Source organism: Phyllostomus hastatus, unplaced genomic scaffold (genome assembly GCF_019186645.2).
Source record: "Phyllostomus hastatus isolate PE091 unplaced genomic scaffold, TTU_PhHast_1.1 phas_contig_5, whole genome shotgun sequence".
Taxonomy (NCBI): domain Eukaryota; kingdom Metazoa; phylum Chordata; class Mammalia; order Chiroptera; family Phyllostomidae; genus Phyllostomus; species Phyllostomus hastatus.
This window is the reverse complement of record NW_025333897.1, coordinates 2,330,132-2,351,926: the sequence shown is the minus strand read 5'-3', so window position 1 is coordinate 2,351,926 and position 21,795 is coordinate 2,330,132. Positions and strand designations below refer to the sequence as shown.

The following is a 21,795-nucleotide window of genomic DNA, read 5'->3' as shown; positions in this document are numbered from 1 at the left end:
AGCTGGTGATGACTGTAGGCCTCCTGGCGGTGGTGGTTTACCTGTACACTGTGGTAGCCTTCAACTTCTTCCGCAAGTTCTACAACAAGAGTGAGGATGAGGATGAACCTGACATGAAGTGTGACGACATGATGACGGTAAGACCCTCCCTCCAGCACTCTTGAGCCAGGGACCGACCACCCCTGGCCTTTAGTTTTCCCATCTGTAAAGGGAGTCAATAATAGTACCTGCCTCATAGACTCATGTGAGGGCTCAGTAAGCTGATGCTTGTGAGGGACTTCGAATAGTGCCGGACACATCATCAGTGCTCAGTAAATGACAGCCACCGGTGCACCATCCTCTGAGTCTGCAAGGCTATCCTCACTGGAAAGGCACTCAGGCAGAGTGTCCCTGCCGCTCACAAGGCTGCTCAGCGCCCCCATGCTCTGGGTCCCCACCTGTCAAATGGATGTATAGCAACAGTACCTCCAGCCTAGGCTGCTTTTGGACTCAGCGATGCTCCCTGACCATCTTAGACTTACGTATCTGAGAATGGTGCCCGGCATGTGTTAAGGATTACATAAATGTTAGCTACTGTCATTATTATCTATAATTAAAAGTTTCACCAAAGTACCAGCATGCCACACGCTTCTGTTTTATATTCTATTAGAATAATGGTGGTCATGACCTAAATCGAGTTTAACCTGCTGGAGGCATGGCCCACAGTCGAAAGAATCGTCTCAGGCTTTTATCTGACGTGCCCTGTAGTCTGGCACTATGCTCTCAGGACACAGCCCAGCTCCTCAGCCCGACGTTGGAGACCCCACCAGACGTGTTCTTGCCACTCATAGCCTTGTTCCTGTCAGTCACTGGCCTTACCTTTTACCCACAATAACTGGGTTCTCTCACTTCCTGGGGACACAGAAAGAATAAGCATGCAGTCTCTCCCATGGTCCAGACAAATGATATTCCCCACTCTTCACAGAACCTTCTTGTGGTTCCCTAATGCCATGTGGAGAAAGCCAAATCCCCTCACCATGGCTTACAAAGCTAAGGAAAAGCTAGCCTTCACTGAGTCTAACCACAGTCTTTCTTGCTTTTTGCTCTCTGACTGCCTAGTCCTCTTTCACTTCCCCTAAGACCATGTTTTCTCCTGACCCAAGCCCTTCACTTCTGACATTCTCTCTGCCTCCCACCCTGGCCTTATGTGCAAAACACCCCTTCACATAACACCTCTTTTTTCCACTTAAGTGCTGCCTCCTACAAGAAGCCCTCCCTGACCATTGGTTGGGCCTATTCTCCCTCCCTGCTCTTGCTCACAGGATCTCTATTTTCTAGTCTCACTGAAACTTTTTCAGTTCCTCACAGGAGCAAAATATATTCTTTCCTCCCCAGCAGTGACGTAGCACATGTGGTTTTCTCTGCCTGGAACAGTCTCCCACCTAACACCTGCTTCATGTTCCAGCTCGTGCATGTCCCCTCTTCCAGGAAGCTTTAGCTGCTCACCCAGGTTTTCAAGCCTCAAAACTTCCTGTGCTTCCCCATCTCACCCTGATCACATGGCGCCTCCCTCCTCCCAGCCCTGACCCCTCTTCCTGTGCTCTCCTTGTCACAGCCCTGACCACTGTCACTCTCTGGGCCATGTCTGTGAGTGCCATGAGGGCAGGGCCCAGCGCCATCTCAGTCAGTGCTATGTCTCCTGCCCCAGCAGCCCAGGGCCCCGGGGATGCTGAATGACTGATCGTGTGAACAACACGCTTCTCACCTCTCCCTGCAGTGCTACTTGTTTCACATGTACGTGGGTGTGCGAGCTGGCGGAGGCATTGGGGATGAGATTGAGGACCCAGCCGGCGATGAATATGAGCTGTACCGGGTGGTCTTCGACATCACCTTCTTCTTCTTCGTCATCGTCATCCTGCTGGCCATCATCCAGGGTCAGTGCTGCGGCGGGGGGGGTAGAGAGTTGTGGGAGTAGGGCTCAGTATGTGCCTAGAGGCAAACTAGCTCCTTTAAGAGCGCAGGCCCAGGATCCAGTCTGCCTCCCCTACTGTAAGACTTCAGGCAAGTCATCTCTCTGGGCCTCAGTTTCTCCGTCTATATAGTGGAGATATTAACGATAGGATTTTCATATGGTTGTTATGAAAATTAAGTCAATTCATAGGCATTAAGTGTCTTAATAAACATGAGGTATTAGTGTTTTTAGGAAGCAGGGTGGGATGAGGGAGATGGGAGATGGGAGGCTCGGAGGTAGATAGCCGGAGCTGGGCCAGAGGTTGGGCACTGACTTGCACCCTGCCTCCCCAGGTCTCATCATTGATGCTTTTGGAGAGCTCCGAGACCAACAAGAACAAGTGAAGGAAGATATGGAGGTAGGTCATGGCAGGGGGCAACCCAGAGGGACTATGGCACCCTGGGGAGTTGAATAGGCCTCTACCTGATGTCTCCCATCACCCACAGACCAAGTGCTTCATCTGTGGCATTGGCAGTGATTACTTCGATACCACACCCCATGGGTTTGAGACCCACACGCTAGAGGAGCACAACCTGGCCAATTACATGTGAGCGGGGGCCCGCTGCCAAATCAGGATGGGGGCGTGGACACCTACACCTAGGAGCGGGATAAGGGGCCTAGGCCAGTTTTGGGAAGTGGTTGTGGTGTCAGTGTGGGTGGATTCCCAGCCAGCCAACCAGGAGAAGATAAGGATGGTCTTGACCTGTCTGCCACTGCACTCCTGCCCCTAGGTTTTTCCTCATGTACCTGATAAACAAGGATGAGACGGAACACACGGGTCAGGTAAGGGGATGTTAATGGGAGGACATTGGGCAGGGATGTGGAGGGCTTTAATATAGGGTCAACCAGCAGGTGGTATTAAAAAGCCCACACCATGCCCTTGCTGGTATGGCTCAGTGGATTGAGCACTGGACTTCGAAGCAGAGTCACCAGTTCAATTCCCAGTCAGGGCACATGCCTGGGTTGTGGGCCAGGTCTCCGGTTGGGGGCATGTGAGAGGCAACCACATATTGATGTTTCTCTCCCTCTCTTTCTCTCTCATTTTCCCTCTGTCTATAAATAAATAGAATCTTTAAAAAAAACAACTCACATCAATATCAATCTGGTCTTCCCCATCCCCATCCCTAGGAGTCTTACGTGTGGAAGATGTACCAGGAGAGATGCTGGGACTTCTTCCCAGCTGGCGATTGTTTCCGCAAGCAGTACGAGGACCAGCTTAGCTGAGTCGTCCCCAGCTGGCCCCTACCTCAAGTGCCTTATTCTCATAGCAAGTCCCTTAGCCCCCAGACCCCTCCTCCCAAGGCCCCTGGGGGAGGGTGACCATGAACTGGAGAAATAAAGTTTGTGCTACACCCCTGACATCACTGTGTTGGACTGTTGACATTTGGATGGGGGGAGTGGGCCTCCAGGAATTCTGGCCTCCCCCAACCCCGGAAAAACAAGGTGACAGCAGAGGCTGAAGTCATGTTTATTAGGATAAAGGGGCATGTCAGATCACTAATGTGGGTCCGTTGAGAAGGGATGTGCAGGAATGGTTCCTAACACGCCCTCCCCAGGGATGTATTCCAGGGGCTCATTCCTGGATATAGAGGTTGCTGGGGGCAGTAGGGTCATCTGCTGGGCGTGTCTCCACCACCACAGGCCTGGGGAAGGGAGAGAGAAGTCAGTTCATTCATTTGTTCATTCATTCATAAAGGAATTCATAGAGCCTGTGACAGGGTAATGCTGGGCCGTAGCAGTGAAGGAGCAGACATGGCCCCGGCACTTGGGGAGCTCACTCTAGAGCAGCAGAGCGACACGCATCAGTGAGTTACATGAGCTCAAAGAAGCAGTGGTCCCACGGCAGGGACCCCTCGCCCCAGGGGTCAGCCAAGGTGCCTCCAGGAATGGACAGTGGAGCCTAAACAAGGCTCAGGAGGGAACCTGGTGAAAAGACAGGGAAGAGTGTTCAGGGCAGAGAGAACAGCCTGCGCAAAGGCTTTGAGGGGGGAAACCTGAGGCTTGGCTGCAGAAGTCATGGTGTCGGTTGTGGCCAGAATTGGGTATTTATCTTGAAGCCACAGGAGGATTTCAAACATGGAGAGCAACCAATTCAGATTTAGAATTTAAAAGACCCCTCTGGCATGTCAAAAGGTCACAGGAGATCCTTGAAGGGGCTCTCATTGGCTAAATCTGGGAGTATTTGTGCCTCAAATAATGATAGTAATAGATTATATATAACACATAGAATAAAATGGAAATCCATGAGACTATGCTGAAATACACAGACACACACACACACACACATAAATGGTGAAGGGAGAGCTTTTCCCTACAGTAGAATGACAACTAATAAATGTAGAAGAAATGATAGAAATGGAAAAATCACCATTTAGTAACCATCCTAATAATAGATTCAGGCAAAAATCTAGTAGATGAAAGTCTAATGAGAAAGTGTGTATTTACAATTTCAACGATTCTCCCCAAAAGATATAGTAGTCTTCCCCTGGCAGGGGTAGCTCAGTGGATTGAGCGCAGGACTGGGAAACAAAGGGTCACAGGTTCAATTCCCAGTCAGGGCACATGCCTGGGTTGTGGGCCAGGTCTGCAGTAGGGGCACACAAGAAGCAACCAAACATAGATGTTTCTCTCCCTTTCTCCTTCCCTTCTCCTCTCTCTAAAAATAAACTATTTTTTTAAATAGATACAGTAGTCTCTTCCCCGCCCATCTGTGGTTTTGCTTTCCAAGGTTTCAATTACCTGAGGTCAACTGCAGTCCAAAAATATTAAATGGAAAATTCCAGAAATACACAATTCATAAGTTTTAAATTGCATGTCATTCTAAGTAGCATGATTAAATCTTGTGCTATCCCACTCTGTCCCACCTGGGATGTGAATTGTCCAGTGTATCCACGCTGTACACACTGCCCTCCCACTAGTCACTTAGTAGCCCGCAGTCACCAGCTGGACTGCCATGGTGCCTCAGTGCTACATCCAAGCCTCACACCACGCCCCAGGGCTTATATCACTCATCTCAGTCCATCCGTCACACAGGCGTTGCCTCACCTCACATCATCATGGGAAAAAGGGTGAGTGTAGTACAATAAGATTCTTTGAGAGAGAGACCACATCCACATAACTTTTATTATCATCTACAGTGGAACCTCAGCTCTCAAACTTCATTCATTCTGGAAAACTGTTCGAAAATCAGTTTGTTTGAAAACCAAATCTACTTTGTCACCTGAGAGATGCATGAGTGATCACACCGTGAATGGGTGGTTGGGCAGAAAAATTGAAACCCGAAGTTTTCTTAGACAACCAGGGCCTTTTTTTCATGAACAACTTGGTCAAGAACCAAATTGGTCAAGCTGGGAGATGTTTGAGAACTGAGGTTTGACTGTATTATTATAATTGTTCTATTTTATTATGTTATTGTTGATCCCTTAATGTGCTTGATTTATAAATTCAACTTTATCATAGGTATGTGTGTACAGGAAAAGAAAGGTAATATACACAGGGTTTGGTACTGAGGTTTCAGGACCTAGAGTCTTGAAATATATCCCTGCAAATAAGGGGGGGCTATGGTACTTATTAATAGAAAGGGAGAAGAATAACTTTATGCAGGAGAAATGTGGCAAACTGCACACCTTAACCAAATGATCGAAGAGAGCATCACCAGGAATCAGACAAACTGACACGTGCCCCAGATCCTGATACGACGCAGTGAGAAGGATGCGCCATCACTTCAGTGATATTCCTGCCCAAAATGCCGAACCTGGAAACCTCTAACCCAACTGAGGGACATTCTCTAAAACAATTTTCCTGTATTCTTCAAAAGTGTCAAGGTCACCCTGGCTGGTGTGGCTCAGTAGATTGAATGCTGGCCTGTGAACTGAAAGGGCGCCGGTTCCATTCCCAGTTCAGGGCACACACCTGGGTTTTGGGCCAGGTCCCCAATTGGGGGCAAGCGAGAGGAAACTGATCAATGTATCTCTCGCACATCGATGCCTCTCTCCCTTTCTCCCTCCCTTCCTCTCTGTAGAAATGAGTAAATAAGTCTTTTTTTAAAAGTGACAAGGTCATGAAAAACAAAGAAAGTCTGAAGAAATGTTCCAGGCTAAAGACTAAAGACACATGGCTCCCAAGTGCAACCTGTCATCCTGGATTGTATCCTGGGCCAGAAAAAAAAAGCATTATTTTTTGGTTATAAAAATTATCATTGGGCCCTGGCTGGTGTGGCTCAGTGGATTGAGTGCTGGCCTATGAACCAAAGGGTCACCAGTTCAGTTCCCAGTCGGGACACATGCCTGGGTTGCAGGCCAGGTCCTCAGTAGGGTGTATGTGAGAGACAACCGCACATCGATGTTTCTCCCTCTCTTTCCCCCTTCCCTTCCCCCTCTATCTAAAAATAAATAAATAAAATCTTTGAAAAATCATCATTGGGACAACTAGTGAGACTAGAATGGGTGTGTGGCTTAGAAGATAGTGATATCTCCATATTATTTTCTTGATCTTGGCAGCTGCACTGTGAGTTGTAAAAGCATGCCCTTGCTCGATTTAGTAAACATACACTGAAGAATACAGGGGTAAATGGGCATCACGTTTGCAATTCACACACACATAGAAAAAAAATATATATAGAAGCTAAAGCAAATGTGGTTTTAAGAATTTAACAACATCTAGGGAGTCTGGGTGAAGGGGCGTGTGCAAGATGGACTACAGGGGCAGAGATGGAGACAGGAAGAGTAGGTGACAGAACATCCAGGCCAAAGACTCAGGTGACCATAGACACCTCAGGATGCCCTCTCCAAATCAGAAGCTCCCCTCCCAGATTCTCTGTCCCCTTCCCCAAGTCCGTACCTGGGGGAGCCAAGCAGACGGAAGGTGAGAGTGGGGTCTCTCAGCTCCTGAAGCAGCTGGGGGAGAAGATGTGTGTGTCAGTAGCTAGCACGCTCCTCCCTCTGCCTTAAAGAGAACAGGCGGGAGTTCTCTGAACTTCCAGCCTCAGATCCCCATATAATCATTCTTGCTAATACCACTCACCAGCTGTGTGACCTCAGGCAAGTTACTTAACCTTTCTGTGCCTCAGATCACTAACCTATGAAATCACAATACCCACCTCATAGGCGACCATGAAGATGAAATAACATACAAATATGTAAGGGCATGGTCTGACACGTAGTATTCTGTGAGCTAAGCACCATTTTTGCCCCGTCTTCCAGATTGAGAAAGTGAGGCACAGGAAGGTTAAGTCATTTGCCTAAGGTGACTCAGCTGGATTCCAACCCAGGCAGTCTGGTCCATGTTCTTAACCACCCACATATCTCTATAATAACCCCTGTTTTCCTGGCTGGCGTAGCTCAGTGGATTGAGCGTGGGCTGCAAACCAGGCATCGCAGGTTCGATTCCCAGTCAGGGCACATGCCTAGGTTGCAGGCCATGACCCCCAGCAACCGCACATTGATGTTTCTCTCTCTCTTTCTCCCTCCCTTCCCTCTCTAAAAATAAATAAATAAATAAATAAATAAATAAATAATCTAATAAAAAACAAACAAAAAACCCCCCCCTGTTTTATTGTGGGGAGACTGAGGCTCAGAGAGAGGCAAAGTCTCTTGCATTCGGTCACACACGGCCTGGGATGAGCTCTAGACCCAAGACACCCCAGGAAAGAGAAGGGGACCTGTCTGAACTGAGGCTGAAGGAAACCTCTCCTCTAGGACTTCACGCCCTGACTCAGTTCTCCCGGTCCATCCCACGAGTGAGATGGCTGCGTGGGAGGGGCAGGCTGTGGGTCTCCTGAGAGGGGAGCTTACCTTGTCAGAGCCCAGAGCCCACACCTGCACTCCATGCTTCCAGAACGCCTGCAGCTGTCCCCCGACCATAGCTGGGAGGAAAGCAGTGCCTGTTACCCTTGGGGATCACGTGAGCTTCCCCTCTGGACCCCAGGCTCTCCCACCCCTGCACATACCCACAGCCTCCACGGCTTCGGTCATGGGGATCTCTGAGGTTCGAAGTCCCCGGACCGGGGCCCCCTCTGGAGTCACCAGCTTCAGAGACCCTAGAAGTGGATAAAGAGAGGCCTTTAAGAGCGGGGCTTAGAAGGTTAGTTACGGAGGAACTGGACAATAAATTCAATGTGAGAAGCAAAACAAGGCCTGGAGGGGTCAGCGTTTCTGAGAGGCACAGGGTCTGGGTTCGGAAAGCCAGGAACACGGAGGGAAAGAGGGAGGAGCGTCCTTACCGTCCATCAACACCATCACCTTGTCTTCCTCTACCTGGGTCACCTGTACTGGTCCCTTGTGCTCTGTTTGAGAAGAGGGGTTCAAGGACCAATTCCGCCGCCTTCCGCCTTCCTCCTTGGCATCTTCTCCATCCCGGAGTTAGTAGGCTAAACCCCACTTATTATACCCGCGTCTCCCCCCCCCGACCAGACTCCACGCCAAGTTCAATAGCCAGCGTAAAGGACGCCTCGGCCTAAGCCCCGCCCAGCCACCGACCCACCCCTTCCGTCAGCCCCGCCCCAGCGAGACCGGGTCCTACTCACTAGTGCTCATCTCGCCCAGCCAGCAGGACAGCGCGCCGAAGCGCACTGTGTGGAAGAGCACCGACTTCGCTGGCCGCCCCGGGCTCACGCCGATACACACGGCGGGCAGCTCGGAGCCTGGCCCTGTCAGCAGCGCGAACACTGGCAGAGGCGTGGGTAGCGGGAACAGCACCTGCTGCGGAGCTCAAGGGGAGCAGCGGGCTCAGAGGAGGCTTGGGGCGAGGGGCGGGGTCTTGAAGGAGAGTGAGCTTGGGGCTTCCCAAGTATTTCCTGGGCCTCGGACTTGGGAGGTGTCAATATAGAAATTTCAGGGGTCGAAGCCTCGGGGGGTTAGGTGGTGCCTCCTTAGAAATGGACACGTGTGCCCTCAGAGTCGTGGTGGCTTCCGTTTGGGGGCGTGCTGCCCGTTGACAGGAAAGCAGGGCCTCCGGGGGCGTGGCTTCAAAAGCAGCCAAGACTCAGAGGCTCAAAGGACCCGAATGGGGTCTCCTTAGAGACCGGAGGTCGGGCGGGGCACAGGGATTAGAAGCATAATTAGGTCAAAGGTGAGGGGCAAAGTTTAAGGATTATAAAGCTCTCAGAACCGGGAGCCTCCAGTTCTGACAGCAGGTGGGCAGAGCCTTGGGGGGAGACTGGGACAAAGACTGGAGGTTTCATGGAACCCTCCATAGAAGCCAGCCGCTGCAGGCCCTCCTACCCGGATCAACAGGAACTTGTTCATGGGCTGGTACCACTGAAGGAGGACCACGGAGGTCTCCAATGCTCCGCACAGGAATGGGCCCCCCGAGCTCGCGCCCTCCGCTGTGGGGGTGGGTAAGGACATGTTGGGGTCAGTCTTCTCTCCCCTTTCCCGCTCCCAACGGCAACATGTCTTTCCCCAGGCTCTGGATACCCTGCCTTAACCCTGCACACCCCTTGGGTGGAGCAGCCCGAGCCCTGCCCAGTCCAGCCCCCTATCTTCTCTCCAGGAGATTCTCTCTCACCCACACAGCAGGCCCGGCAACCTTTGGTGTCCTGGATCTTGGTGGAGACCATGTTCTTCCTGCAGAAGAAGGTAGCGGGAATGGAAGGTAGGCAGGAAGAGGGGGATTACAGGGGCTGTGGTGCCATGAGGGGCTGGTACCTTGCCAGTAGCCGGTGGGGACTAATGTGAGAGATGGGGCTTCCTGATCTGGTCTCTTTCCTTTCCAGCAGGCCCAGGATGCTATGAGAATACAGGTGGGGGGTCTTTCCTGCAGTGTGCATATACATAGGGGAAGCAGGCAGTTACGGACACTGGACACTCCCACCTTCCCAGCGGCTTCGCTTGGCCCCATTGCTTTGTCTGAAATTCCCAAGCCTTCCAACCTTAAGCACTTTCCACTTACTATTTTCCACTGACATGTTTTAAACACCCCCTGGAGGCCAGGCACTGTCCTCGGCAGTGGTGAACAGTGGTGAGTAAAAGAAATTATGTTCCTTGCCCTTCAGAGCTTGTAGCCACATGAGAAACTGTGGACACTTAAGTGGTCAGATGAATACACATTACAAAGTTCAGGAAGAAACCTATCTAGAAACTATTTTAAAGTTTGTCATCATAGATATTAACTAGCTCATGAATCCTATTTGGCTTGGTGTTTCCCCATGCCAAAGAGCTTCTATGTATGAACCACGGACATGAACTGAGTGGGGGAATGCTGGTGGGAGAGGGGATGCAGGGTGGAGGGGGAAAAGGGGGAGAAAAAAATGGGACAACTGTAATAGCATAATCAAAATATATTTAAAAAAAGAAATTATTTTACACAAAATGTTTATAAAACAATGACACAAATTTTTAATCTATAACTTGCTCACTCTATTTTAGTAGTGTGGGGTAAGTTCTAATGAACATCAAAGAAAGGTAAAAATTACTTATTGTAAAATTCCCTCAAAACTGACTTGACAGGTGGGAACTGGCGTGAGCCCCATTTCATTGATGGGGAAACTGAGACAGGGAGCAGAAGTCTCCTGCTCCAAGTGACAGAGTGAGTAGGACTTGAACCTCAGGCTCTGTGAGCCAGGAGCCTAGGCTTTTATCAGCTGTGCTTACCTACCTCCCCACCCCCTGACCTTTGACCCCTTCCCTTCCAACCCCAGCCCTTCCACTCCCCCACAGCCAGACCTGAGAGAGACATGAGGACATTGTTGATGGAGTACAACCATGTAGTCCGGCTAGGAAAGAGCTGCAGAGAATGGGGGAGACAGCTCCTGTGAGACCCTGGCCACCCCCAGCTCCAGTCCCTGCCCTCGGCCCACCCGGGTGCTGTCCCTCACCATCTCCAGCGTGGCCTCCTGATCATTCCGGTTCAAGATGAAAATGCCTTCCTCTGCCCCTAGGATCAGGTGCTGATCTGGGGGGAAAGGCCTGCTTCATCTGGGGGTACCTCGCAGACCCCCACCTGTCCGATCCCAACCACTGGCACTCTGTCCTCCAGCCCTGACCCTCAGCTCTCTAGTCCACACGCCCACCTCAACACTCCCAGCCTGTGTCCCCAAATCTGAACTGAAACCCTGACCCAGTCCCTAGGACTGGTCTCCTTCTCACCTGCCTGGCTCCCCACGTTCTGGTGGGTCTTCTGTTTCTGCCCCGCACACCCTGGCCCTCTGTCCCCTGTGCTGACCCAGACATCGGACACGCCTCTCCAGATAGCCCTCTAGGTTCTGTCCCTCTCTTCCCTCCCTCGATCTGGCCCCTGGAGGCTACCCTGTCTCAGCATTGATCCTCACACTCACACCCCCCAAATACAGCTTTTTCTGTCCAGCGCAACACTCCCCAAACACTATGCTGTTTCTTTAACATTTACCGCTCACTGACTGTCTCCATATCTTCGCTCCCCAGACTCTGCCATCCTTGTGCTACATTCTAACCCCTAAAACTCCTGACCCCAAAATGCTAATCTTAGTTTGCCATTAACCTCCAGCTGAGGTGACTGGGGCCCAACTGTCCCCCATCTTGTACCCCAAACTCTGACCTTTCAGCTATATCTGATACTCAGAGCCCCCAAACCCTAATTTCCTAGTTTTTACTCTCCAACTCAACTTCACAGTACCCATCTTTGGCCCCTTTAGCTGCAGGCTCGGTCCCTGCCGCAGCTGTGCCCCTCCCCACCCTATGAAGACCCTTCCTGGCCCCTGCCCTTGTACCTTCCGTCAAGGCCCCTCCCCATCCCACCCTGAGTTCTCTGCGACCCTCCTGAATGCCCACCTTTGGTGGAGGGGTGTGTCCAGGCGGCCGTGCTGTGAATCCGGAGGGGGCAGCCGTTGAACAGCTTGACAAGAAGGGCACATCCCTGGGCAGGCCGTGGGCAGTAGGGCAGGAGACCAGCGAGAAGGAGGAGCACACAGGCAGGCGCAGTGGTTAGGACTCCAGAGGAAGAGTGCCAGGGTTCCCATTCTGCCTTGTCTTCCTCCAAGGTTTATGACCTTGGCAGGCTCCATACCCCTCTCTGCCTCAGCACCCCCTCTGTGAAATGGGGGATAATATCTACTTCTATCTCTACAGGTTTACACCACGTGAAGACATGAGAGCGATGTCTGGGCTTGAGGATATCTGCTCCACAAATGTCACTTATAATCATTCTTACACTTCCCACCCCCACCTCACCCGACACCCCCAGTCCCACTTAGAGGTGTGAGTCCCCAGCACAGCTGGCCTCACCTTTCTCTTCATCTTATCCTTCTTGGGGGGCAACAGTGGGGGCTGATCAGACTCTCGCGGGGGTGGGTTCCACAGTGAGGGTTCTGAGACAGGATGGGGGAAAATAAGCTTCCAAAGCCCCCCACCCTGCCCACCTCCCACCCTAGCCTGCCCTGTTACCTGAATGGGCAGTTAGATGAGGGCTTCTGGTGGCTGGGGGAGGCCCAACCTGGGGGCTGCGTGGGGGAGGACCACTGGCACACCGGACCAGCACCCCCGGGCTCAGCTGCTCCTCTTCCCCTGGCCCCCAGGGACCCTCGTCCGATGGGGAACGGAACTTGGGCTTTGAAGACAGGGAAGAGGGGTAAGGAACACATTAGATGATCTCCAAGAGGGGGCACCATTCTATCTACCTGCCTCAGCTAGAACTGAAATTTGGTCACAGCCCTGACCCTCTCCACATGCTGCCACCACCCCAGCCTCCCCCTCTGCCCCCACATCAACACACTGCAGCAACTAAAGGGTTAATGCTGGGTGCACCAGCTATTGACCAGTGTCCATCAGGCTAAATACTGGTTCAGGGGTGCTGCTTCCACACCCGAATGGGCTCATGGTCCCACCTCCCAGACTTTGAGGGTCCTGGTGCCCCAGACTCCTGCCCCAGAACACCCAGTATCCCAGCATCTAAGGACTGTGACCTCCTGGCCCCCAGCCCCCCCAGCTCTGACCAGGACCTCACCTTGGGGGGCAGTGGAGGAGGTGTGTCATATGCAAGGGTGGGGCTGAAACACAAAGACAGGATAAGCAGGTGGAGGTGTGAGGAACAAGGATGGGGTGGTTCAGGGCTGGAGGTCTGAGTTCAGAAGGGCTAGGGGTGACTGGAGCTGAGGACTAAAGGACGAATTAATCAGCATGATGACGACAGCAAGAGCAGCTCTTGGAGATCAAGTACTGACGAGGCATCAAGTCTAAATCTTCATGGCCACCTAGCAACACAGATCATCTGTGCTCCTGGGGTCAGGTTCTACCACAGTGCCCAGCCACGTGCGAGCCCATTACAGACACAATGTGGGCCCTGAGGCTGACACTGGCCTGCAGGCTGGGGGCTGGCCACTGGGATTGAGGCTGGGGTTGGGATCCAAGGTCTAGCGTGCAGGAAATTCCCAGGGGCCAAGGTTTAGTCTGAGGTTTTATGAGTAGATGAGGAAGGATGAAGTCCTGTGGCTGGTCTGGGGCTGCAGTTGAGGTCTGGGGGTTGGAGCAACATCTAGGAGGAGCTGGGGCCTGGGATGGGGAGGAGGGTCCAGGGCTGAGCCAGACAGATGAGGAAAGAGCTCAGGCTGGAGCAGAAGGGATTCTGGAAGGAACTGAGGCTGAAGGCAGGTGGGGACTGAAGTTAAGAGTCAGGCAGAGGTCTTACAGAAGGTGGAAGAAATGCAGGGACTGGAGTTAGGGCAGGGTTGATGGTCCAGCGTCGGAAGTGAAGGAAGATAAAGGGTTGAGGTTGGGTGGGGTTAAGGAACAAGGGTTGGGGATGGAGGAGAGTGTGGGCTGGGTTGGGGGTTACGATGGGGTCACAGGTTGGGATGAAGAAAGGTGGGAGCCGCACGGAGAGTCCAGTCAGGGGTCGGGAGGAGTGGTGGAAGGAGAGCTGGGCTGAGGTTGGGGTCAATGCGGAAGCAAGGCAGGGGTTACAGAAATGCAGGGGCCAGGCAAGGACCCACAGAGCTGCGGTGCGGCCTCTCTTACATGTCCACGTCGTCGTAGTCATCATCGGACTCTGACAGGTGCCTCCTGAGGAGTGACAGGCGTGAGCCCTGGCAGTTTCCACACCCATCCTAGCCCCCTCCCCGCCCAGCCCGAGGGCCCCTGACCTAGGACTGCTGCTCCTGGGGTCTTCGGGGGGCTGTAAGCGAGCCTGTGGGATACCAAAGGGTCAGTGGTGGCCTGGGGACAGGGAGGGTGTCTAGAGCCAGGGGGTGGGGAGGGGCACCTCACAGTGTCAGTTGTAGGTCTGGACTCCATTCCTCTGAGCTTCCTGAATTCCATGTGCCGCCCTGGAAGTTGGAGGGTGGGGGGCAAGGTAACACATAGTGAGCTAGGGAGATGGATTTAGAAATACAGTGAAATACAGTGAAATTGGGGGGAGGGGGCGGGGGCAGCATCTTAGGATTGAAGTTGTCCCCTAAAGGGAGGGATCTTGGTTTATAGGGGTCTTATTTGGGGGTCAGGGTTTGGGATTAGGGACATGGGGGCTCAAAGTAATGACAGAGTGCTCGGTTTCAGGTTCCATTTGGGAATCGGGTCTGCTATATTTCTGAGGTCTCTCTGGGGGTCAGAGTGGTGATGGGAGCCCTGATGGGGTCTGTCTGCAGGTCAGAGGAGCGGGGCCTCTGGAGTCACCTTAAGAGGTCAGGTAGTAACAGGGTTCTCTGGGGTCAGTTGTGGGTCAGATGGTGGTGGGGGTCTCCGAGGTCTGTTTGGAAGTGATGAGTGATGTGGGGGTGAAGAGAGTCTCTTGGATCTATTATAGGGTCAAGGGTCCCCAAGTTTGAGGACTCTACTCACGGCAGCAATCTGCATCTGGAATCCCCAGCGAGCTGGATCGGTGTGTGGATCTGATCCGCCGAGGGATGGCAGGGGGTGGCTGGGCAGGGCGGCAGCCGCATCAGGCCACTGCCCGCCAGCAGCCCACAGCCTGTGGGCTCAGCCTGGAGCCCTTGACTCTCCCATAACCTCTATGCCCCCAGCGCTGTGCCAAGCCTCCCATCCGCCCTCCCTTTTCCCTCCCACGAGAGGCTGCAGGGAGGTGTTCCAGGTAGGGGGCACAGCCTGAGCAAACGCTGGGAGGTACCAGAGCTTCTGTCAGCCAAGACCCCTCACCTCAGGCTCCTCATCATCAATCTCACCAACAGGGGCCCCCTTCCCTGGGTTCCTCAGTTTGTCGAGAAGATCTAGGATCAGGCCTCTATTTAGCCCGGGCTGGGATACCAGCTGATGCTAGGGGAGGGGAGGAGGGTGTCAGCAGGCTGAGGGCTGGTGCAGAAGGAGACGTTAGGGCAGGGGCTTGAGAACCTGTCTAGGGGAACAGTGGGAGAAGGCAGGAAGCTCTGGGGAACCAGCAGAAGCCCAGGGAATTCTGAGGAGTTTGAAGGAATTAAAAGAATTTAGGGATCCCGGTGTGGGGGTTGGAAAATTCTGTTCCAGAGTTCACCCAGGGATGGATGGGTCTTGAGGCCCTTGGGAATTTGTGAGTTTTAACAACTCAAGATATCCTGGAAGCCCTGGCTGGCATAGCTCAGTGGATTGAGCACGGGCTGTGAACCAAAGTGCCGCAGGTTCGATTCCCAGTGAGGGTACATGCCTGGGTTGCAGGCCATGACCCCCAGCAACCACACATTGATGTTTCTCTCTCTTTCTCTATCTCCCTCCCTTTCCTCTCTAAAAATAAATAAATAAAATCCTTAAAAAAAAGATATCCTAGAAAAGGGTCTGGGGTACAAGCTGGAGGGTCTTTGAGGGGTCCTGGGGAATTTGAGGGACCAGGGCCATGTGGTTCTGTGGAACTAAACCATCAATGTTCTAGGCAGCCATGAGGCCCTGGGCAATTCCAGGGTGAGAGTCTGGGAAGGTTTCAGGGAGGGAAGGTTTACACTGAGCATCTTGGTGGCACCAGGTCGTTTCTTGGGGTTCTTGGTGAGGGTGACTTTGACAAAGTTGTGGAAGGCAGCCGACCTTGGGAGGAAGAGGCCACGTCCTTTGGTGAGGCACCCAGACACTTCCCATCAGACCATCAGCCCTGGCTCTGCCCTCCCTCATCTCACCGTCCCTACCATTTGCCTTTGTCCTTTAGCCGGGGCGGCTGGTAGCCACTCTTGGTCATGAGGAAGAGAACTCTAGAAGAGAAGGAGAGAACATGGGGTTCAGACTCCAGGTGGGGGCAAGAGGGGCCCCCAGTAGCAATGAAGTTGGCAGGCAGCAAGTGAAGAACAGAATGAGAAAGACGCTTGGGCTTTACCGTGCCCTGGGACACCCCTCCCAGGGAACACCACATGTCCCATTCTATAGCGACGTGAGTCACAGGGAAGCCCAAGACAGGGACCCCTGAGATGGGGGTTCCTGGTGTGGAGGGCTGAAGAAAGGACACTCTGGATTGAGGGGATCCTCAGGGGTCTCAGACTGGGCTCAAAGGAAAGGGGGTCTCCTGTAGGGGGATTCTGATGTGGGGAAGCAGGTTGGTGGGGGGTGTTCAGGGTCGGGACTGGGTGGGGTCTCTGGGCACAGAGGCACCAGCCACACGTGCCTACCTGAGAGGGTGCACATCAAAGAGCGGTGGCTGTAACTCAGCCAGTTCGATGGCTGTGATGCCCAGCGACCAGATGTCACACAGCTCGTTATATCCCCCCTTCAGGGCCACAGCTGCCACCTCTGGAGCCATCCTGCAGGCAGAGACCCTCAGAGAGCCAGGAGTGACATAAGAAGGGGGAAGGGAGACTCCTTGGTGTGGCAGTGCGGGGAGGAAAGAGAATAGAATGGGGCATAGACAGAGCCAGCTGTAGAGAGAATGGTAAAGATGGAGAGAAAGAGACAACAGGGATAAAGATGAAAGATGGAGACAACTAGGAAGGCAGAGAGAGAGATATAGGAAGAGAGACAGAGTCACACACTGGGACAGAAAAAAGACAGACATCAACATATAGGGAAAGGCAGATCAGGGTAAGAACACAAACACTGAGACACAGAGGTGCAGAGGGGCCCAGGGGACCTAGATAAAGAGAAAACTCAGGAGGGAGGTGAAGGGAAGGTAAAATGTTCAACAGCGAGTCAGAGGCTGGGAGAAGAGCCAGAAGAAGAGTCCAAAAGTCTGGGTGGAAAAAGTCACCGCCGCCCACTCCACCCCCAGCCACCTGCCAGACATCCCTCACCAGTAGGGTGTCCCAATGAAAGAGAGGCGTCGAGCCAGCGTTGCCCCGATCTGTGCCGAGATCCCAAAGTCAGCTGGAGGCAGGAGAGACACAGTGACCTAAGGTCCTCTATCCCCTCCAGCCCTCAGCCAGTCCGCCTCTCTAGGCCCAAGTCACACTCACCCAGTCTGACCTCCCCAGAGTCATTGATGAGGATGTTGGCTCCCTGGGGGAAGGAGGAGGGATTGGAGGCTGTCAGAGACCACTACCCCTAGCCCAACACTGCCTCCACTCCTTGGCCCCCGACCGCTACCCCACAGCGCAATCCTACCCCAAGCCTTTGAAATACCACTCCCATCTCCTGGGCCTCCCATCCACCAATGCCACCCAGTGCCACCTTTCTGCCCCTAGACCACCTTGATGTCCCGGTGTATCTTCTTCTGTGAGTGCAGATAGGCCAGTCCCTGTGGAGAGGGGTGAGCATGGGGCTGTGAGAGCCTGGGGGCTGGAGCAGGGCCCTGCCCCCACCCAGGCCCACCAGGCCTTTCCTTACCTGGAGCACTTCTCGGCAGACGTAGCTGATCTGCAGCTCTGACAGGGGACCTGTCACTGCAAGGGTCACCCCAGCACAGTGTTGGCTGGGAACCAGGAAACCTGACCCAGGGAGCCCCTGGTCCTGGCCCAAACTGGCTGAGAGGGTGCCACGTGGGGAGGGGGTACAGGATGGGACAAGTGGGAGGGGAGGCAGAGGGGTGGTCAGTGGTAGAGAGAGGGAACCAGAAGGCAGAGGGAGACAGATTCATTCAACAGACATCTGCAGTGTGTCCACTGTGTACCAGGCACCATGGCAGGTACTTGGGACACAGCTATGAATGAAAGAGACAGATCCCTACCTTTGTGGAAAGAACATCCAACAGTAAACCAGATAAATAAGTAAAACATGCAGTACACAAAATGCTGATAAACAATAAAAAGCAAGAAAGGACAACAGGAAACATGTGGGAAGGCTATGACATTTTACAGAGGCTGGCCAGCGGAGGCTGTTCCGTGAGGGTGACAGGGTGGAGATGTGCGCAGTCCTGCTTGGAGCAGGACCAGAGCCAGCACAGAGGCCAGCAGGCGGGAGGGCACCTGGTGGGTCTGCAAAGCAGCCAAGTGGGTGGAGCGGAGGGGAGACCGCAGATGAGGTTGTTCAGCTTGGGGCGCAGTGGTGGTCAGACTCATGGGCCACTGTGAGGAGCTTGGGCTTTTCAGAGGGAAATGGAAGCCATGGGAGGGCTCCGAGCAGGGGGCACGGGGCTCTGCAAAATGAGGAAGGCAGAGACAGAGACCGACGGAGAAGCAGGAACAGATCCAAATTGGGACAGGGAAAGAAAGATGGTCAGAGACCCAAAAGTGGGAAGACAGGCACCAGGAAAAAGAGAGACACAGAGGCTGGAGTAGAAACGACAGAGAGGTGGACAGAGACGAGCTCTGACAGTCCAGCTGTGTGAGTCACTTCCTCTCTATGGGCCTCAGTTTCCCCACAAAGGACTTTTTAGGAAAATATTTTATTTATTTACTCTTAGAGATAAGGGAAGAGAGAGAGACAGAGAAGGAGAGAAACATTGATTGGTTGCCTCCTGCACTTCCTCAACCAGGGGTTTGCCCACAACCCAGGCATGTGCCCTGACCAGTGACCAGTGACCTTTCAGTTTGTGGGATGACGCCCAACCCACTGAGCCACACCGGTCAGGGCCCCACTGAGAACTTCTTAACAAACTCTTTCCTTTTCTAACATTTGAGGTGTTGGGCTGGAGGGAGACAGGGAGATGGTGAAAGACAGAGGTAGGCATAAAAAATTGAGAGGCGATCACAGGCTACTCCACCCTGCCCTCAAATGCTCTGAGAGTGAAAAGCAGTCTGAGAGAAAGAATCAGAAATTCATTCACTCTTCAGTGAAAATGGGGGCACCTACTATGAGCCAGAAATGCAGAAACACTCAAACACAAATAGACCTTGGTGAGAAAATGCAGGCACAGAGGAAGATGGGGAGGGGTGAGTAGAAAGATCATTGCATACAGAAAGACTGGGGCTGTCAGGTGCTGGTGGGAAGGGCCCAGGGCCCACTTGGTAACCACAGTACCCCCAGCATCATCCAGGCCAAGCCCAGGGCCAAAGGAGGGGCTCACTGTGTGAAATATGGACCAGAAAAACAGTTCCAGGAGACACAGACACAGAGAGACAGGAGAGGTGGATTGGAGGGGTGGGGACTACCTGGATCCTCTTGCCTTTCCACTCACCTTGGTAGATGTCCTGCAGAGAACCAGCCCCACAGAATTCCATGCAGATCCAGAGTTTCTGCAGCCTACAACAGTTTAGCAGTAATAGTAACGACAACAACAACAATAACAATAATAATAACAGCAGTGAAGTTATTTTTTATTGCGCAGACCCTGGTTCACTCTCTTGTTCTGAACTTTTTGAGTAACAGCTGTCACCTCTAACTCTCCTTGCCCACAGAGTAAAATCATCCCACTTCCATTTTATAGGTGGGGAAGCTGAGGCTCAAAGAGGAAATGTACGTTCAGGATCCACTGGCCTCAAACTCGTATCTTTGGGCTCCTAACCCAGGGCACCCTTTGCTGTCCCATGCTAATCTAGGAGACAGGGCAGAGATCTCTCAGGTTGAGGAAGTTCAGAGGGGAGACAGAGACCCAGGGTGCCAGGACTGTGGGACAGAGTCATTACTGAGGCATCTGGGATATTAATTTGGCAGTCAGAGAAAGTAGAGGATCATATTAAAAGAGCAGAGAGTGAAACTGGGGGAACCAAAGGGCACAATAATGAAACATTAGTTTTAGGGGACTTAGTTTCAGATTTGATTACTATGAAGAGATCAATTTTGGGACCCCTGGTCCCAAATGGGAGTTCTGAATTGGAGGTTAGAGATTAGGGGATGTTCTGGTCAGAAAAGTAGAACTTTGGACTAGGAATCAAGTTTGGGGTGACTCAGTTAAAATGTGGATCCATGACTGGAGCTCAGGTTGGGGGGCATCCTGGTCATAAATGGGGGCCCTGGGGTAGGGGCTGGGTCGAGGGGAGGTCTGAGGCTCATTACCAGAGATAACTCCCATGGTAGGCCACGATGTTGGCGTGCCGGCAAGTTTTCAAGATAAGGATTTCCTTCTGAAGTGTGGAAACATCGTCATCTACGAGGAGGGGTGGGAGAGAAAAGTCTACTGCAGGGAAGAAGCATGGGGATGATCCCAGTACCCCAAGAAGTGGAGTTGGGGTGTGGGGAAGGAGCTCCTGAATCCTCTCCTCACCGGGCTCCATCTTCACCATCTTCAATGCCATCAGGTCCCCGGTCACCTTGTCTCGGGCCTTGTAAAGGGGAAGTTGACAGTGAGGCAGGCAGGCTCCATTCCCCTGAATTCCTCTTCCGCATCCCTGAGCCAACATCAAGGACTGGGACCCTTTCTCACCCCCTTCCCCTCTTGGGCTTCACCCCAAAGGCCACTGGCTGGAGGGTGATGGAGAAGGAGAAGTGTCCTCACCTTGAAGACTTCCCCATAGGTGCCGCCACCCAGCCGCTGCAGTAGGTCATAGTGGTCCCGGGGATCCCTATTAAAGATGTCGGGGTCCACGAGGTCCATTCCTGGGAGCCGGAGCTGGGCCTGTGCCCAGGGGCCAGCAGGGCCTCAGAGCTCAAGAGCTGGCACCTCCCTCCCTCCCCACACACCCTGCACCCGCCTTGCCTCCACTGGCTGTGGCCTCCCCCTTCCCCACTCTCATTTCCTGCCCCAGCGCAGGGCTGTGCAGCCGGCTCCACCCCCTGTCCCCTGGGCCCTGAGAGCCTGTGAGGGGCAGCTTGTGTTGGGACCCAGGGGACCCCTCTCCACCTTCATGGCCCTGAGCTGAATGTAAATCAGATGCAAACTACCTTAAGTGTGATCTGGTGGGTATGTGAGCACCCCTTCCCCCATTCTAGGTGGTGGCTAAAAACCACACTTGAACTCTGCTGAATGCGAGTTTGGCCACAACAGAGAGATGGCAGGCCTGCACAGGGATGACCATTCAGTGTATATTAGTGTTTACCTTGGGCACTGACATACACTTAGTGAAACTCCCCTGTGCAGAGTGAACACCAGTTGACGTGCATATGCCTGGATATACACGTGCACAATATGTACCCAGAGCACATACTTCCACATGTGACACTTGTCTGTGAGTGCAGTGAGCAGAATCTGTACCCACATTTCCTGTACCCACATAACATTTTTTAAAATTTACTTATTTCTAGAGAAGAAGGGAGGGAGAAGCAGAAGGAAACATCAATATGTGGTTGTCTTTCACTGGGGATGCGCCCCGCCACTCCTGCCACACCACTCAGGCATGAGCCTACTGGGAATCGAACCTGCGACCCTTTGATTCATAGGCTGGCATTTAATCCACTGAGCCACACCAGCCAGGGCAAGAGAGAGCTATACCCACATAACTTTTGACAGCACACATGGGGCACTCGACTTCACCCACAAGACTGTAGTCTGCAGACAGGGTGCAATTTGGCGGTATTGAGGAGCCCCTCACCCCTGCCGGGCAGATTATCACAACAGTTTTGCAGGCTCCTACGCCAGGAGTTAGGGTGGAGTGTGGGTACCAGTTTCAGTACTTGAAATTGCGGAGCTCAGGATCCTGCCTCACGAGATCAGGCCTGGGGCAAAGAAGCCCTCGGTGCTTG

At 52.9% G+C, this 21,795-nt stretch overlaps 2 protein-coding genes across 5 annotated transcripts in view; one reads left to right on the top strand and one right to left on the bottom strand.

Annotated features, from left to right (window-relative positions):
• Nucleotides 1-3,349, top strand: part of RYR1 (ryanodine receptor 1) — a 114,345-nt gene extending 110,996 nt beyond the window's left edge. For all 4 annotated transcript variants that reach the window (XM_045846699.1, XM_045846697.1, XM_045846698.1 and 1 more), the window contains 6 exons: nt 3-137; nt 1,757-1,913; nt 2,284-2,348; nt 2,437-2,537; nt 2,722-2,773; nt 3,119-3,349. In XM_045846699.1, the coding sequence (XP_045702655.1) occupies nt 3-137; nt 1,757-1,913; nt 2,284-2,348; nt 2,437-2,537; nt 2,722-2,773; nt 3,119-3,214 (606 nt within the window). In that variant the 3' untranslated portion in view covers nt 3,215-3,349. The remainder of the gene's footprint in view (nt 1-2; nt 138-1,756; nt 1,914-2,283; nt 2,349-2,436; nt 2,538-2,721; nt 2,774-3,118) is intronic.
• Nucleotides 3,350-3,448: 99 nt separating this feature from the next.
• On the bottom strand, nt 3,449-20,828 carry MAP4K1 (mitogen-activated protein kinase kinase kinase kinase 1). The gene is made up of 31 exons (XM_045846935.1): nt 20,612-20,828; nt 20,381-20,438; nt 20,173-20,263; nt 19,355-19,419; nt 17,626-17,681; nt 17,489-17,536; nt 17,256-17,298; nt 17,094-17,166; nt 16,476-16,607; nt 16,002-16,064; nt 15,822-15,903; nt 15,052-15,168; nt 14,737-14,815; nt 14,167-14,225; nt 14,043-14,086; nt 13,918-13,962; nt 12,908-12,950; nt 12,349-12,511; nt 12,190-12,272; nt 11,737-11,821; nt 10,806-10,882; nt 10,654-10,714; nt 9,637-9,745; nt 9,497-9,555; nt 9,211-9,314; nt 8,514-8,688; nt 8,211-8,273; nt 7,938-8,027; nt 7,783-7,853; nt 6,830-6,885; nt 3,449-3,633 (listed from the first exon to the last, which is right to left on the bottom strand). The coding sequence occupies exons 1-31, from the start codon at nt 20,708-20,710 to the stop codon at nt 3,564-3,566; spliced, it is 2,463 nt and encodes an 820-aa protein (XP_045702891.1). The 5' UTR covers nt 20,711-20,828; the 3' UTR covers nt 3,449-3,563.
• Between the last annotated feature and the right edge of the window lie 967 nt (nt 20,829-21,795).